The 14,555-nt window shown below is 34.9% G+C and overlaps 1 protein-coding gene across 7 annotated transcripts in view; it reads left to right on the forward strand.

The window, feature by feature from the left end:
* Nucleotides 1-14,555, forward strand: part of CFAP47 (cilia and flagella associated protein 47) — a 262,430-nt gene that overhangs the window by 230,327 nt on the left and 17,548 nt on the right. For all 7 annotated transcript variants that reach the window (XM_086879766.1, XM_086879767.1, XM_086879768.1 and 4 more), the window contains 2 exons: nucleotides 11,022-11,193; nucleotides 12,734-12,895. In XM_086879766.1, the coding sequence (XP_086735892.1) occupies nucleotides 11,022-11,193; nucleotides 12,734-12,895 (334 nt within the window). The remainder of the gene's footprint in view (nucleotides 1-11,021; nucleotides 11,194-12,733; nucleotides 12,896-14,555) is intronic.

Below are 14,555 nucleotides of genomic sequence, written 5' to 3' on the forward strand. Positions count from 1 at the left end.
AATCTGCTGAGAACACAGTGAAAATCAATTTATTCAGCAGCTTTTCAAAATATACCACTCCTTGAAACAGAACAGTACAACATATAAATAGTAAGGAAAGAATGCTTTGTTACTGCTGTACCACCAGTATTTCTGTTATTAGGCATAGTCACTACAACAAATTTCAAAATTGTGCCCCTTGGAAACTTAATATTCCATTTTGGGTTCAAAGTCATCCTCCTTCATAAGGAAAATGTTATTTAAAAATTATGACATAACGTGAGACAGACTAATGTGTGTTTAACTTTGCTGTTGATGAGGGAAGGGATTTCACCTGTACTCTGTTCAAAGTGGTAAAAGATGAGCTTACAGATGTTGCTATAATTTCAGTCTATCAGGTGATCAGCTGGAAGGGCAGACACACTTTGCTTTTGTGTCCCATTTCTGCCATTTACAGTCTGTTCCAACAGAGGCTTTGCAGGAATACTGTGCTGCAGAAAATGTCCTGCCAAATAACAGAAAAAGTGAATAGCAGTAAAAAGTAAATCAAGATGCATTACTTTCTTCCTGGAAGGCCAGTTTTCATGCAAATGTGCACATGCTCTGCACATTGATCAATGTAGTCTCATATCAGCAATTACTGTCCAGACCTTTAAACAGATATTATTTCTGAAAGATTTTAAAATAGGAGATGATCTGGAATGGAACAGTTAAAAAGAGATTGCACAGCATGTGTTTACTGATTGGCTAATACAGAATTACTTTTTAAATTTTTGTACTTATTCATATTGCAATGTCAAAGATAACTTATTTTCTGGGCATATTATCAACTTACACTCCCATATTGCAAACTGATAGTGGTAAATCTGGTAAAGCAAAAAGATGTGAAGTTGTCAGTGTACATACTTTCCTCTTTGGAGAACTGTAAATACCATTATAAAACTTTGTTCAGCCTTTAGAGAATAGCTGTCCATTAAGATAAAAGCCCTTTTTTTATCATAGAGTAACAGATTTAGCTATTATTAATTGGTCACATATGAGTGGGCTGCCTTAAACACACCTGGTCTATTTCCCTCCAAAATGGTGGTTGAATTGACAAGCAAAACATGCAGTGAGCAAGCTGAGGCAGCATTTTGAAAGTCTTGCAGATTCATGATGTCTAGTTCTTGTTTTATTCATAGGAATAATTTATTAACACTGGCTGCTGCACATGCCACATTGATCTGGGGCATTGCATCTTTTCAAGTAAGAAGTCTGGTAATGAAATGCTTTACACCATAGGTACTAAGATAATTTTTAACACCAGGCTTTTCATAGTTTTCAATGATATTTTGATGCCATTATTGATAGATGAATTTGAGGCCTCTTAGGAAGCAAATTAAATGGATCTATCTGAGCTTTCTGCAGTCAACCAGTAATAACATAAATAAAAGCCTTTAAGATAACAGTATGGCACACTGTTCTTCATTTTTTTCTCTTCTGAAAGAGTGATTCATCAGAGTGCCTGTGTGATGTGTAGTAAGCAGTTTTTACAACCAAGGATAAATGATGATAATTACTGGCAGATCAGATTTAAACAGCTAATACTGTGCTTCAGTATTTAAATTATTTGGACAAGTATAAATTCTTGTAAAGTGAAAAATCTTCAAGCACGTCTTTTACATAAAAAATTCAATTTGATCCCATATAGAGCAGTGCATTTGACACAGAAAGCTACTATGATTTCTTAAGAAAGAGGGTGCAAGCTAAATACTATCTAGCTTCAATGACATCTTTTCTTGTTCAGAAGTCAGCAAAGTTCCAGGGATCAAATAATGAAAATTTAATATTTTAGACATGGCAAATACAGTATGGCCCTTTTAAAAAATAATTTTCACTTGGATTAAATGCATATTTTCATCCTAAATGTATTTTTTAATCTTACATGGCTTACTTCTTACTTTTTTTCTTACATATGGCTCTAAAGATATCTTTTCACTAAAGGAAATTTAGGAGCTGAGATTCATCCAAACAAGTCTGAAGTTTAGTAATTTTTAATTTAAGTTGGGAATACAAAACACATTTAATTTTTCACTTTCTTCTAAAAAAAAATCAAACATTCACAAATCAGTGAGGGATGTTTGACTGACTTTTGACATTCACAACTCTCTGTGTTTGTAGTGGTGCTTTGTAACCTTTCCCTTTTGATTGCTTCCCATTTATCTCATAGGCCAGCCATGAGGTTTAAGTGTTTCTCATAATTCACAGCTCTCCTCACAGCCCAGTGTCTGGTCTTAGCTCCTTCCTCCTGAGTTCTTCTTTCTGGGAAGGTTTAATGACAGCTGCCTTGGAGGGGAATAGTAGGGAATAATAGGGAAATACCTTGGAGGCTGCCCAGGTTCTGTAGAGTAGCTCAGGTACGAGGTTGGTTTATGTTATGACCAAGTTTTGGAGGCATTCTGAACTCAGACAAAACAGATGAACCTGGGGGTGAAATATGATTTTCCAGATATGCCGATATATTGGCATCCATTATAAAAAGTGTATCTTTGTTTCACTGTTTATAAAACCTTTATAGCAACTGCCTAATATTCCTGAAACTCATCAGAATATGCAAAAGGCTCTATTTTCTTTCATTTCATTAAAGCAGCTCTTCGAAACCAGCAAAGAATTAAAACATATCCAAACACACATTAAAAATGTGTTTTCCATCCCCAGAAGGATTTTCTGTTAGCCAATGGTATGGATTACACTAAATTCCCATTTAATGTTATGGATCTGAATCAAGGGGCTCACCTTTAAGATATAAGGTCAATAAAATTGGGTATGATCAAAGAAATCTTTGGAGACAAGGTATCTTTATAGAGCTGATCTTTCATCCAGAGATGTTAATGTGATTGCTGATAAAGTGTGGCAGGCTAATATTGAAAGCAATATGAAAAGGATAATCATGATGAAGATGGTCCTATATCCTTCTTAAGCCACTTCTGTATTGTCAGAATAGCTGTGGCATTATTTTTAAAATTATCCTTGAGGATGAGAAAATTATAGCTATATAAATTAGATTTTCTTCCTATGTGGGAGATAAAAGAAAGGATAACAAAGTGTTTGTTTTGGATTAAGAGTTGATGAAAGCAGTGATCAGTGGCAAAAAAAAAATTGTTGACAAGAGGTGAACCAACAATTGAGACACTTTGTTATGGATTATTGCTTTGTTGTTAGGGGTGAAAACTCCTGATGGAAAACAGAGGACTAGTAAAAGTCAAAGTATAAAGCATTAGAGGAGAACTGAAAGTCTACATAATTTTTGTTTACATCTGCCTGTTTTTTCTTTATTTATGAGTGAAGCATGGGAGAAATTTGATGTATTGTTTATTTCCACTATTGAACTGAAATAATGCCAGGCATTTTAATGAAGAAGGTCAAATAGTTCTTGTTGATGTACAAGGCTATCACTGGGTCCATGAAAAAGAGAAAAAATACAGGACAATTTTTTATCTCATAAGTAAACCCTCCTCCTGCCATTTCTTAGTATAACTAGAGCAGTAAGAACAAATACTGGCAAAAACAGAACTTGTGAACTGTGAGCAGGCAGTTTGGAACTGCTTTTATTTCTGTTTAGAGTAGTCACTCATGTCTGTTTCCTTGCCGTTTTATAAAATGTTAAAATATGTAAGCTTTAAGAATGAGAAGGATCATTATGTTAATTAAAATTACTTTCTCATACTTATGCAAAATCATGCTCACTTTAAATATTCATCACTTAGAGGGAACCAGATCAATTATAAACTAATCTGAAGGTTTTTTTTCAGCTTCACAAAATTGCAAAACCAATAAATAATACAAACCCAGATATTTCTTATATATCTATATATATCTATATATATCTATATATATATATAGAATAAGGTAATTCTTCCATGTGCTACTCTTCAGTATGATGTAGATCCAGGAAACATGAGAAGTGCAAAAGAACTGATTGACTAACCAAATAATGTGTGAAACAAGAGCACACAAATAGATATCCCATAAAATTATTTGAGCTAGTGGGTAAGAAAAACCTCGGCAATATAATTAGCTGGAAGAGTGTATTATTACTTTAATTGCAATATGTTTGTGATTGCTGTTTCTCCCCTTTCTTGCTCACAGAATTTCCTGTAATCTTTTCAGCTAGGTGATAAGGAAATATTGCTTCCAATAGAAACAGAACCATTACACCCTTGTTTTGGAACAATATTTTGGGGAAGCTTCTGTAGTGCAGAACCATGGCCAATGCAGCTGTCTCTGTAGGACCTTAACTGTCTTTCTGGAACATAACACCTAACAGTGACCTGTGTGCATTAATTTCCACTTTTATTCTGAATTATTTTCTCATTATTTACATGACACCAACAAAGCATTGCTAGTCAAACCCCTTAAGATGCAAACTTAGGTTTTTCTGGGAAAGTGGTGTCCTGTCTCTCAGCTGTGTTTGAATGCTTTATGTCATAGAAAAGAGGATTTATGCACCTAAATTTGCCTCAGAAAAATTTATCTGACAGTCACTTAAGTAAAAAACCACATGCATGCAACAAGCCTGTCCCAAATGCTCTTCTGTTTCAGGTTATTACATCCTATTGTCATTTCTGTGATAAAATTCTTTGCCCTCGTCTTCTGTCTCTGAAGTTACATTGCTCAAGTTTTGTTGGTCTTACAGAAAATGAAGTTATTATCTCTAGATCTCCTTCATCTCTCCCACTTCTCTTTTCCAACAGTACATGATACAAAAATCCTCCAACAAACTCAGAGTGTTGTTCTGTAGAATGTATAAAACTTTATGTTTTTATAAATTACTGCATCAGGCCTGTTGTTTTGACAGTTTTAAAACAATTTGATGTGAAGCTTTGGAGATACAGGTCGATATTGAAACTACAAGACAAGTAAATAGAAGTTGCATAGAATCACCACAGAACTTTGAATGAAGTGATAACCTTGAACCATCACTCTTTCTTCAAGCCAGCTGAGGAAGACGAGTGAAACCTCAGAAATTTACTGCACAAAACTTTTATTAATTCTGAAACTTGATTTGTATCCAAGAAATAACACCAGTGGGCACCTCCCATGAGATGAAATGTCTTATAGTAGAAGAATTTACACTACCCTGTGTGATAGATGTTATGTCTTACATGTAACTGAAGGCATTCTGTTGGGTGAGGAAAAGGAAGCAAATGAATGTGACCCTAGTGACCTGGTGCTGTGTTCCACTCTCTATGACTCAGTTTTGTATATTGATAAAAGCCAGAAGACAAAAAGTGCAGGCTTTTGTAATAGACCATAGTATAGTGTAAAACTGTCAGGAACTATTGAAAAAATGATGGCATGGGTTTTCAATTTAGCCTCCGTGTGTGCCAGTTCAAATAGAACGGTTAGGTTAAAAGTCAACTTGAGTTGTTACTGATTTCCATGGGCAACATTGAAAGTGAGGCAAATTACTCTGGATGCCATAGAAAAAATAATGTCTGTGTGAATTAAGATTAAATCATGAGATACATTCCTGAAGAAGCTGCTTTGATGTTTCTGTGCCAAGGTACAAATGTGATCTTTATCTGCCAGAGTTTCTGGCTAAATGAAGACATGGCTAAATAAAAAATGGAACTTGTTGGAAAAGGATTATAATGGTTGTGAAGAAATAATTTTTAATTGTTTCCTTTATAGCATGAATTTATAGGGTACAAATCTGAGTAGAATGCCAGATCAAAGGCAAATAATGTGAGATCCTTTGGGCTGAAGAGAATCCTTTTCATTTTTCTGAGGTTTGTGTTTCAACTTACTATGCAAGTAATATGAGAATAAAGAAAGCATTGAAAGGGATATATGGAGGCAGAGTAAAAAGAGAATTAGTGAAAAAGGGATTCAGAGAGAGAATATATGGAAACAGGCTGCAAGGAACAATCCTAGATGTTCACCATGTGTTTCATATACATTAAATGCATTCACAAGCTTCCATTTCATTCACTAAACTATGCAGTGTTTTGAAGAAACACATTCTCTAAAAATCAAAAAAAAGGTGAGGGGAATGCTTTTTTAGAGTAAAAACTTGGTTTGGAAGTAGATACCTCTTTTGAAGAAGTGTTTTGAAAGAGAAAAATTAGGAAACAGAAAAATTGAATGTAAGAGAAAATTTAGGAAAGAAGCATTCCAATTGGTTGCTAAGGAAATAGTCAATGGGATGCAGGGTAAAAAAAATATATTTTTTCGCTAGATATGGAAAATTAAAAACTTGCAGAGAAGAGATATAAAGATATATCTGCAAAATTGTATTGAACATTTCCTTGAATTCCTATGAGGATCAATAATTTTTTATCAACAGGAGATCAGCATTTTTATCCATTAATTTCTATAAATTTAATTTGGTGTCTGGGATTTAATAAAGTTAGGTTATCTTTGCTTGTATTTGTAATGCTCCATATACAGCTCTTTTGTACCTGTATGAAGAAATCTGGTGAACGAAATATTTAACTACATCAGTTTTTTTTGGGGGGGGTGTTTATGCAATTTGTTTATTCTGCTGCTATTATCCTGTAGTTGTGACATTTTACAGTGAGCAACAGATATATAATTTTCAGTTTCTCATGATGTCTGCTTAAGTGTTAGGATGTTCTTGACCACTAAAATTTTTACTTTTTTTCCTTTATCACTCTTGCAATTCACTTTTTGCTATTTATTTCAATGTTTACTTGAAAGCAGTATTAAAAGTATTTAATCTGTTGTACAATAATTTGTTCTGTCTGCCTCTACTTTTGCTGGAGAGGCAGAACTGCACATTTAATGTTCATTCCCCACTGCCTGCTGAGTTCCAGCAGTGTCCATGTGAAAACTCCTGGACGACAATGGAGAAGCAGGAAAAGGACAAGTGTCAGATGAGGCCTGACAGGGGCTATGAAGGAAGATATTTCAAAAGATATGGAAGGTGAAAATGAGATGCCAGATACCTGGTAGAAATGAGTAGTTAACATCTTGTTTTGTAGTTTCTGTGTTAACAGTTTGGGGACTATTAGACCAAAGGGGGAAGAAATCTTTGTGTGGTCAGGGCCACAGTGGACACCGAGACTTGGAAAATTATCAGAACCAGAAAAAATAAACCAGTGTGAGTGCAGTGTGTTGCATTCAGCATCAAGATAATTAATCTGGTTTATGCAAAGCATGAAACTGCAAATTTATGAATGCTCAGGCTTTAATTACATGTTTGTATTTGGTGATTGTGCTTCCCTCCTTTATGAAATGACTGCAAAGAAGAGCAGTTAAGTGAATTCACTTGCATCTCTGCTTTACTGCATCCATCCAAGGAAAAGCCTTTGCAATGAGGACAAGCATGTTTGCAGTCTGAGCATGTTTCCATCACAGTTTTAATTTCCATCTGTCTCACTGGAACTGGGAGGAGTAAAGAGGGTCCCTTAGGGAGATGCTCCCCTTTGCCATGTTTGTGTCACCAGGTGTGCCACAGGTTAAGTGCTGTTTGTGGAGAGCTCAGCAGCCACATCTCCCCTGGGTATCCACAGGGGCTGCAGCCTCCCCAGCCACTGCCACGGGATTTTATCATCAGGAAATGCAGTGTATAATGAGCTGGTCCCAGTGAAATCAAACACTCGCTTTTCAGAAACAGGAGAGAGGTATAGATGCTTCTCTCCTGACACTGTGAAACTCTGTTTGAGGTCAGAAATATCCAGCGGGCCTTTCACTGCTTTCTGTAGGCAATAGACCCATCTACAAACGTCTTTTTCATTAATTATTTTGAACCTTGAATACAGGTTCTTTTCCACTTAGATGTTATTTAAATTTCTAAGATTCCTTTTTTTTGGTGAACCTATTGGAATAGTTCTTTAAATTCTAGATGCATTAATTTTAGATGCATGCATGCATCTATTAATTAGTTTTACAGTAGATCTAGCAGTCACAAAATTCACATTTCCCCAATTTGTATGCCCAGAGTGTAAAATCCTTGGAGTTTTCATGCTGTAAGTCTTATGAATCATAAATTATTTTTTTTTTTTTTAAAAAAAGTGGTCTATATCCTTTCCTCTTCTTAGAGGCTATTTAAACAAAACCCAAAACTTTTATTCCAGAGCTTTTGAAGCAGCATCTTTACTAGCACTTGCAAATGAATGACAGCCGAGTTATAGTACTGTATAGCTGAAAACCTATTTGGCTTTTAAACATAGTTTAAAAGTTGGTTGGTTTTTAAACCAAACCATAGGTTGGTTTTTAAACATAGGTGATTCAGTAGCCCTGCATATACAAGTGTTGCTTAAATGAATACTACCTTTTTAGAATTCTTTATTTATACAAATTAAAATGCTTGAAGACTGAGATTAAATGTTTTTCAAAAGAAGAAATGTTTAATGACTAAAAAAAAATTGTCTTGGAATAATTACCTCAGAATATATTTTCTCTCCTAAATAAGGCAAGACATCAGAAAATAGGAAGAAGTAATATTTCTTATAATCAGAATTTCTATTCCCTAGATTTAACTAGCTGTATATAAATAGCATGCTTATATCTTCCCAGTGTTTGGATTGATAAATTTCTCTGTGTTGCAAAAGATGTGGCTAAAGCTCTTCCTGCTGCTCTCTATTTACAGAACATGAGTGGATTTATTGGGGTATACTTTTATATTTGCTGGAGTATTTTACATCTTGAATTAGATAAAATAAGAATTTTACCTGTATTAAAAATGGTGATTTTTAAAAAGAAAACTGAATTGAAATGAAGAGAAAACTGAATGAAAGAACACAAAGAATTTGGCTTAAAGGGTCAAGGCCTAGTTGAGTATGTAATGTATGTTATGTATTTGACTTTGCTTTAAAGAAAGTGTTAGTGCTGTCTCCATGTTTTACATCTGCCATTTTAATTGAAACTAGGAATTCTAAGAGTCAAGAGAACTCTGAATATTTGACAAATTGGACAATTTCCTAGCTGTTTCATAATTTATTTTTTTTTCTTCTAGGTTTTGCCAGTTTGTTTAGACAGCACATGTATTACAGGATTGCTAGAATCAAATATTAACATTTCACAGAGAATTCCCACAGCATGATGATATAGGAGTCTTCAGGGCAGCTGTGATGAAAAAAATAACTATGTTTTACATTTTTTAGCAGTGCTAAACTAGATCAGCAGTCTAGATCAAAATGAGCTGAAGGGACCAGTATAACAAGGTTCCAAATATTGGCATTCATAAATGCATCATTTTTTCCTTAACTGTTAGAAATATAAAATATTTTAACTAATTACTTAATATAAGCATAGAACAGGTTGCAAAACAGCCTGGGATGGAAAAAAATATATTTAATTGCTTCTGAGTAAAAGGTTTTATTTCTATATATATGTCAAACCAAACCCAAATGACTTGGGATATTAAAAAGCAGCATGCATTTCCCAACGTTGTCTTCCTAGCACCTGAGCTATAAAAATGAGCTTTTCCTGAGCAGAATTGTGTGATATAACTGCTGAAAGAGGCATCTGCTCAACAGCTGCAATTTTGTTTCACACTGAAATGATCCAGATTGTGTCATCCTTTCTCTTCCATTGATTGCCAGCATCTGAATCTTCATGTTCTAGCATTTGTCAAGGGTGACTCCTAAAAGCCTTGGGCTGTCTTGGAATGTGAATGCATGGCATAAACATAAATGGAAAAACAGCAAGCATGAAACAATGTGGGATGGTCCTAAATTTTATAGACTGTAGGAGAAAATGTTCATGCTGAATTTAATTTTAATAAATTACATTTATTGTAATGAAGTCCCTGCATATGTGGATCAATACTTGGAAATCCTGTATTTTGGTAGAGTGTGTATCTAATCTACCATGATTGATAATCCCATATGCTGGCCATAATATTTTGTTTACATCTGTGTGATGTATATGTAATATACAAGGTATGTAATTGTATAGAGGTCTGTGAACTGTCTGCTTTAAAGAGTTACAAATGGTTCAGTATAAGCTTCTACATTTCTTACAGTTAATCTTTGTGTTATAAAAATGAAGCAACAAAAGTTAGCTGCTGAAATGGGAAGAGGAAATTGTGCATTTCAGAGAAGGACAAAGGACTAGAAGTGTGGGAAGGCGTTTCCATACTCACTTAAATTTAGGTGATTTTTACAGATTGGCAGTACCAAAGTAATCTTTTCTCCAACATTGTCTTTTAAACTTTTTATATAAACAAATCTGTTGTCTGTATTTTAGAATTCTGAGTCAGAAGTCCTTGGGAATTAACTCTGCAGCTGCCTGGCACTATGCAGCCAGGATATGTGTACAGGGATGCACACATATCTGTACATTCTGTACATTTGTACTCAGCTGTGCAAATTCAAAATGTGCCCTGAGATAGATGGTCACAGTAAAATGAAATCTGTAGGAGTTAGTGGTTGTGTTCAAACACTTCTCATCCATAAAATGTGTAAAACTTTTAAATGGATTGGCAGCTTGAGATTCTTTTCCTCATAGAAATGTTCCCTTCTGTGCACAAATTACTATTGTATATTGAAAATCTCAGTTTCCTTTATTACAGCTGGAGGAGACATTTGATTCAAGAAGCTCAGCTGTTTATTTTTATGTCATTACTACTTGGCCTTTTCATAGATGCTTCAGGGAATAAGAGAAGAGGCTGCTGGTGACATCCTCGCTATTTCTCTGTATTCTGTTTCTCAGGCTTGCAGCCATCAATGGCATTGATGTCCTTAATGATTTTTTTTTTTCAATTGTCCCAATGGCATTACTCTAAAAGAGTATTATGAAATTTTCATTTGGCTGATGGACTAGAAATATCTCATCAGCCAGAGAAATATTGCTATTACCATTCACATATCCCAAGTAAGTTTTCCAGCTTCTACTTTGCTGGAAACTATATAGCCTGCCATATGAAATGGGAAGGTTTCTTTATGCAATCAGAAGGAAATCACTTAAGTTTTAGATAATTGCTAGTTTTACTTATTTGTCATTTTTAGTAACAAATGGAAGAATTGTAACACTGAGCCAACTGTGTGAAATTATGCACACACAGGCTGACATTTTTCTCCTGTATCATTTAGGTTCCTCTGCAACACTGGAGTTTCTGTATGAATTGCAATATCAATCAGATGAAATTAGATCTCAGCTTGAATCTTTGGTTGGTATGCAGCTGGTTGAAAAAGAATGGGATACAGAATCCAGAATTGTAACGCTGATCTTTAATGTAGTGTTTGTACCTAACAAACCAATGAGGTAAGATCCAGTTCCTTACTACCAAAAGAACATGTAATGAAATCCTGTCTGGTCACTCTTACCTATATAATTATTTCCCTGCATTCTTTTCCTCATTTTGTTTTCACCTCTGAGATCTACTTTAGATATTATGTTTATTTAGGTTTAGATTTTCTCCCTCTCTGCTTCTCAGTATTATATCTTTGGTATTAAAACTGACAGTGTATCTTTTCAGTGCCTGTGAGATAGTTCTGTTGAGTTACTTTCAGAGCCTGTGCATGCATTGTTTTACTTGTAAACACTGGAGTATTTGAAAGACTTTGAATGAAAATTATTTGTTCTCATAATTCATAAAAAACATAAAAACAAGATAATCTATCAGTCTTGGAAAACTTTTCCTTGACAAGCATGTGTACATATTCTTTGACAGGGTGGGATAGTTGAATTTGAAATAGTGTCTGCTGCCCCAGTAACAATGATCCACAGGAGATTATTCTCCTTTTTTATAATTGTCATGTGACAAATGATGTATATGCTTTGATTTATGTAAGAACATCTCTCATCTTTAAAAGGAAACTATTGAAGGGAGATCCTTTTTGAGAGAGGGAGGTTGCCTCTTCCTTTGGGTGCAGTGAAATGTAGGTCAGTGGGAGACTGAAAAGAAGCTTTAGTGACCTTCAGGCCTGAAGTAAATCCAGAGTCCTGACATTCCCAGGAGTGTTAGGGAGCAGCCACTGCTGAGTATCATGGGTTGCAGGAAAAAAGTTACCTTTAGGAGGCAGGAGGTTGCTCTTTATTTCCAGCAGTCCAGAAGGTTAATGAAATAAACAAAGGGAAAACCTTTAGGAAGAATGATCCACCCACTCAGTTCAGTGCCATTGTGTCAGAGAGAGGTGAATCTAAAAAGCCTTTTCATTTCTACTCTCTTGTTTTTATTTTATTATTTTTTTTAGTTTGGTTTGGATTTTTTATCTTTCTGTACTTGAGACTTAGGCTTTGTGAAGAGGACTCAATGATTGCAATTATTTAGTTTGGTTATCGTCAGAATCTACAGCACCAACTCTCTTAGACAGTCCAAAGCCATCACAGTCTGGCATTTTTCTTGAGTAGATGGACCTTTGTCAAATCTATTTGATCCTAATATGAACTGCTAATTGGTTCTGGACAAAATTCTCCTCTAATGTCACAGTAAACACAGACAATGAGTAAAATAAAGTTGTTTGTTTTATTAATTCAAAACAGAGCAAGCAGAAGAAAAAAATCTCATGGATGTGCAAGGAATGTTTCTTTCATATTATATTCTCTCTTGTAATTTGCTGTAAATATCCAGTGCTATTTTACCTACATTCCAGTCAAATTTACTTGACATTTTACCTACATTCCAGTGAAGTTTACCTGATATATATGCAAAATTAGGGATGTATTAAAAGTTTAAAGTAATTTGTATCTTCATTTTACTGTAGTCTACTTCAACACACTCGAAGATTTTCTTGGGGATTAATCAGTTCATGTTTTATAAGGTTTTTCTGTGTATTGACTGTATTTTATCTGAAATTTTAAGGAATGAGGCAACTGTGATAATTCAGTGTGCTGCAGGAGGCCTTTGGAAGTTTCCATTGGTGTTCATTGCCACGGAGCCAGAAGTGGATGATGTGATCAACATTGAAGCAGTTGGCCTGAATAAAGAATCCATAGTTGGCTTTAAGCTCACAAGCCAGACAAGGTAAAAACACGCTCAAGAATTTATGCAGTTTTCTGAGGGTACAACTCCTACTCAAACACATTGATTAGAATAAATTTGGGTGACAGACACATCACTGAGATGTAGCTATTTAATCATTATTTTCAAGAGCTGCATTGTTTTAGTAACAAATGTGATTTTGAGTCTTTGTTGTAGAAAACAGAAGCATTCTACATTTAAGCTTTGGCTTAAGAGAAAATCTGTGGAGTAGATCCAGATGTTTATGTTATGTCTTTTTTTGCCCTAAAAAAGCCTTGGAAGGATGTTAAAATGTGTAATACAATGTCAAGGAAGATGTTTTGTGATATTAAAGACTCACTAGTAAAGCTTTAAAAGCTAGTGCTTTTACTAATAGATTTTTTCCAAGGTACTTTATGCTTACACCAAGTTAAAAACATTCCCTCACATTGTGCTTTAAAAAAATTTAAACATGCTGTTCTTTTTAAAGTACTCCTGTTGTATTATGTAAGTGTGCTATGAATTCATCTCTACTTCCACTTGATAAAATGGTATAATTCTTCAGTATTTTGTTACTCTTCTTTTATTGAAGTCCTATAGAAAATTCTGTTAATATATGATTTTTACATATTTCAGTTATCTTCCCAGTTTCAAAATGTTATAGCAAACTTAAAATGTCATTTATATACAGCAGTAAGTCAAGGAATAAATTGTGTGATTATGATAGATACATTTTAAAATATTAAACAGGGAATCTGAATTAATCATAATGTTTATAATCCATGTAGCTTATGGAAGTTTTAAAGTTTCTTTTCTTTTAAATTAACTCTTTTTACTATATATCTAGAAAGTGTGCCAGTTATGCAGATTGACACTTTCATTGTGGATACATCCTTTGGTTTCATCCTCATCAGGAAGTATATTTGGTTATAACTGGTTTTTTTAAGCTTATTTCCAAAAGCTGTGTCTCTAAGATGGACAGTTGTTCCAGGTTTTAGATGTCTGTCAGTAATGTTAATTATTGAGGACTGTGACAAAGGCTTCTATCACAGTGTTCAAGTTAACAGCTTCAATAGAATGGCTGTTTCAGGAAAAAAAAGTGAAGCAATTTCTCTGGCAATACTGTAATCTCCTGGTAGGTGTTTGATAGTAGTGAAGATACCTGATGTTCTCCAGGAAGGTGTTATAAAACCTAAGTCATTACAGTTATATAAAGGAAGAGCTGTGATGGAAGATAGATTCTCTTTTGCCCTACTTTATTTTATATAGCAAATGTCCCCCCCATACATTTCTAATTCAAAATGTAATGTTTGCATGTACTAAAAAAGCTCTGTGTTATAAACAGTACCAGGAACTCCACTCATTAAGGTGCTATCTTAGTTTAGGGTCTTAAAGGTGCAGAACTTAATATATAAGATAAACCAGGAAACTGGGGATACCAGTATCATAAAGTGCCCCCAGGACAGGTGCATTAGGAAGAGCACTGCCAGCAGGTCAGGGATGTGATCCTGCCCCTCTGCTGAGCCCTGTGAGGATCTCCTGGAGTGCTGTGTCCAGCTCGGGGCTCCTCAGGACAGGAGAGACACGGAGCTCCTGGAGCAGATCCAGCAGAGGGTGACAGAAGCTGGAGGGACTGGAGCATCTCAGTGAGGAAAGGCTGAGGGAGCTGGGCCTGTTCAGCCTC

The sequence above is a fragment of the Cyanistes caeruleus genome, chromosome 3 (genome assembly GCF_971803275.1).
Source record: "Cyanistes caeruleus chromosome 3, bCyaCae1.hap1.1, whole genome shotgun sequence".
Lineage (NCBI taxonomy): Eukaryota > Metazoa > Chordata > Aves > Passeriformes > Paridae > Cyanistes > Cyanistes caeruleus.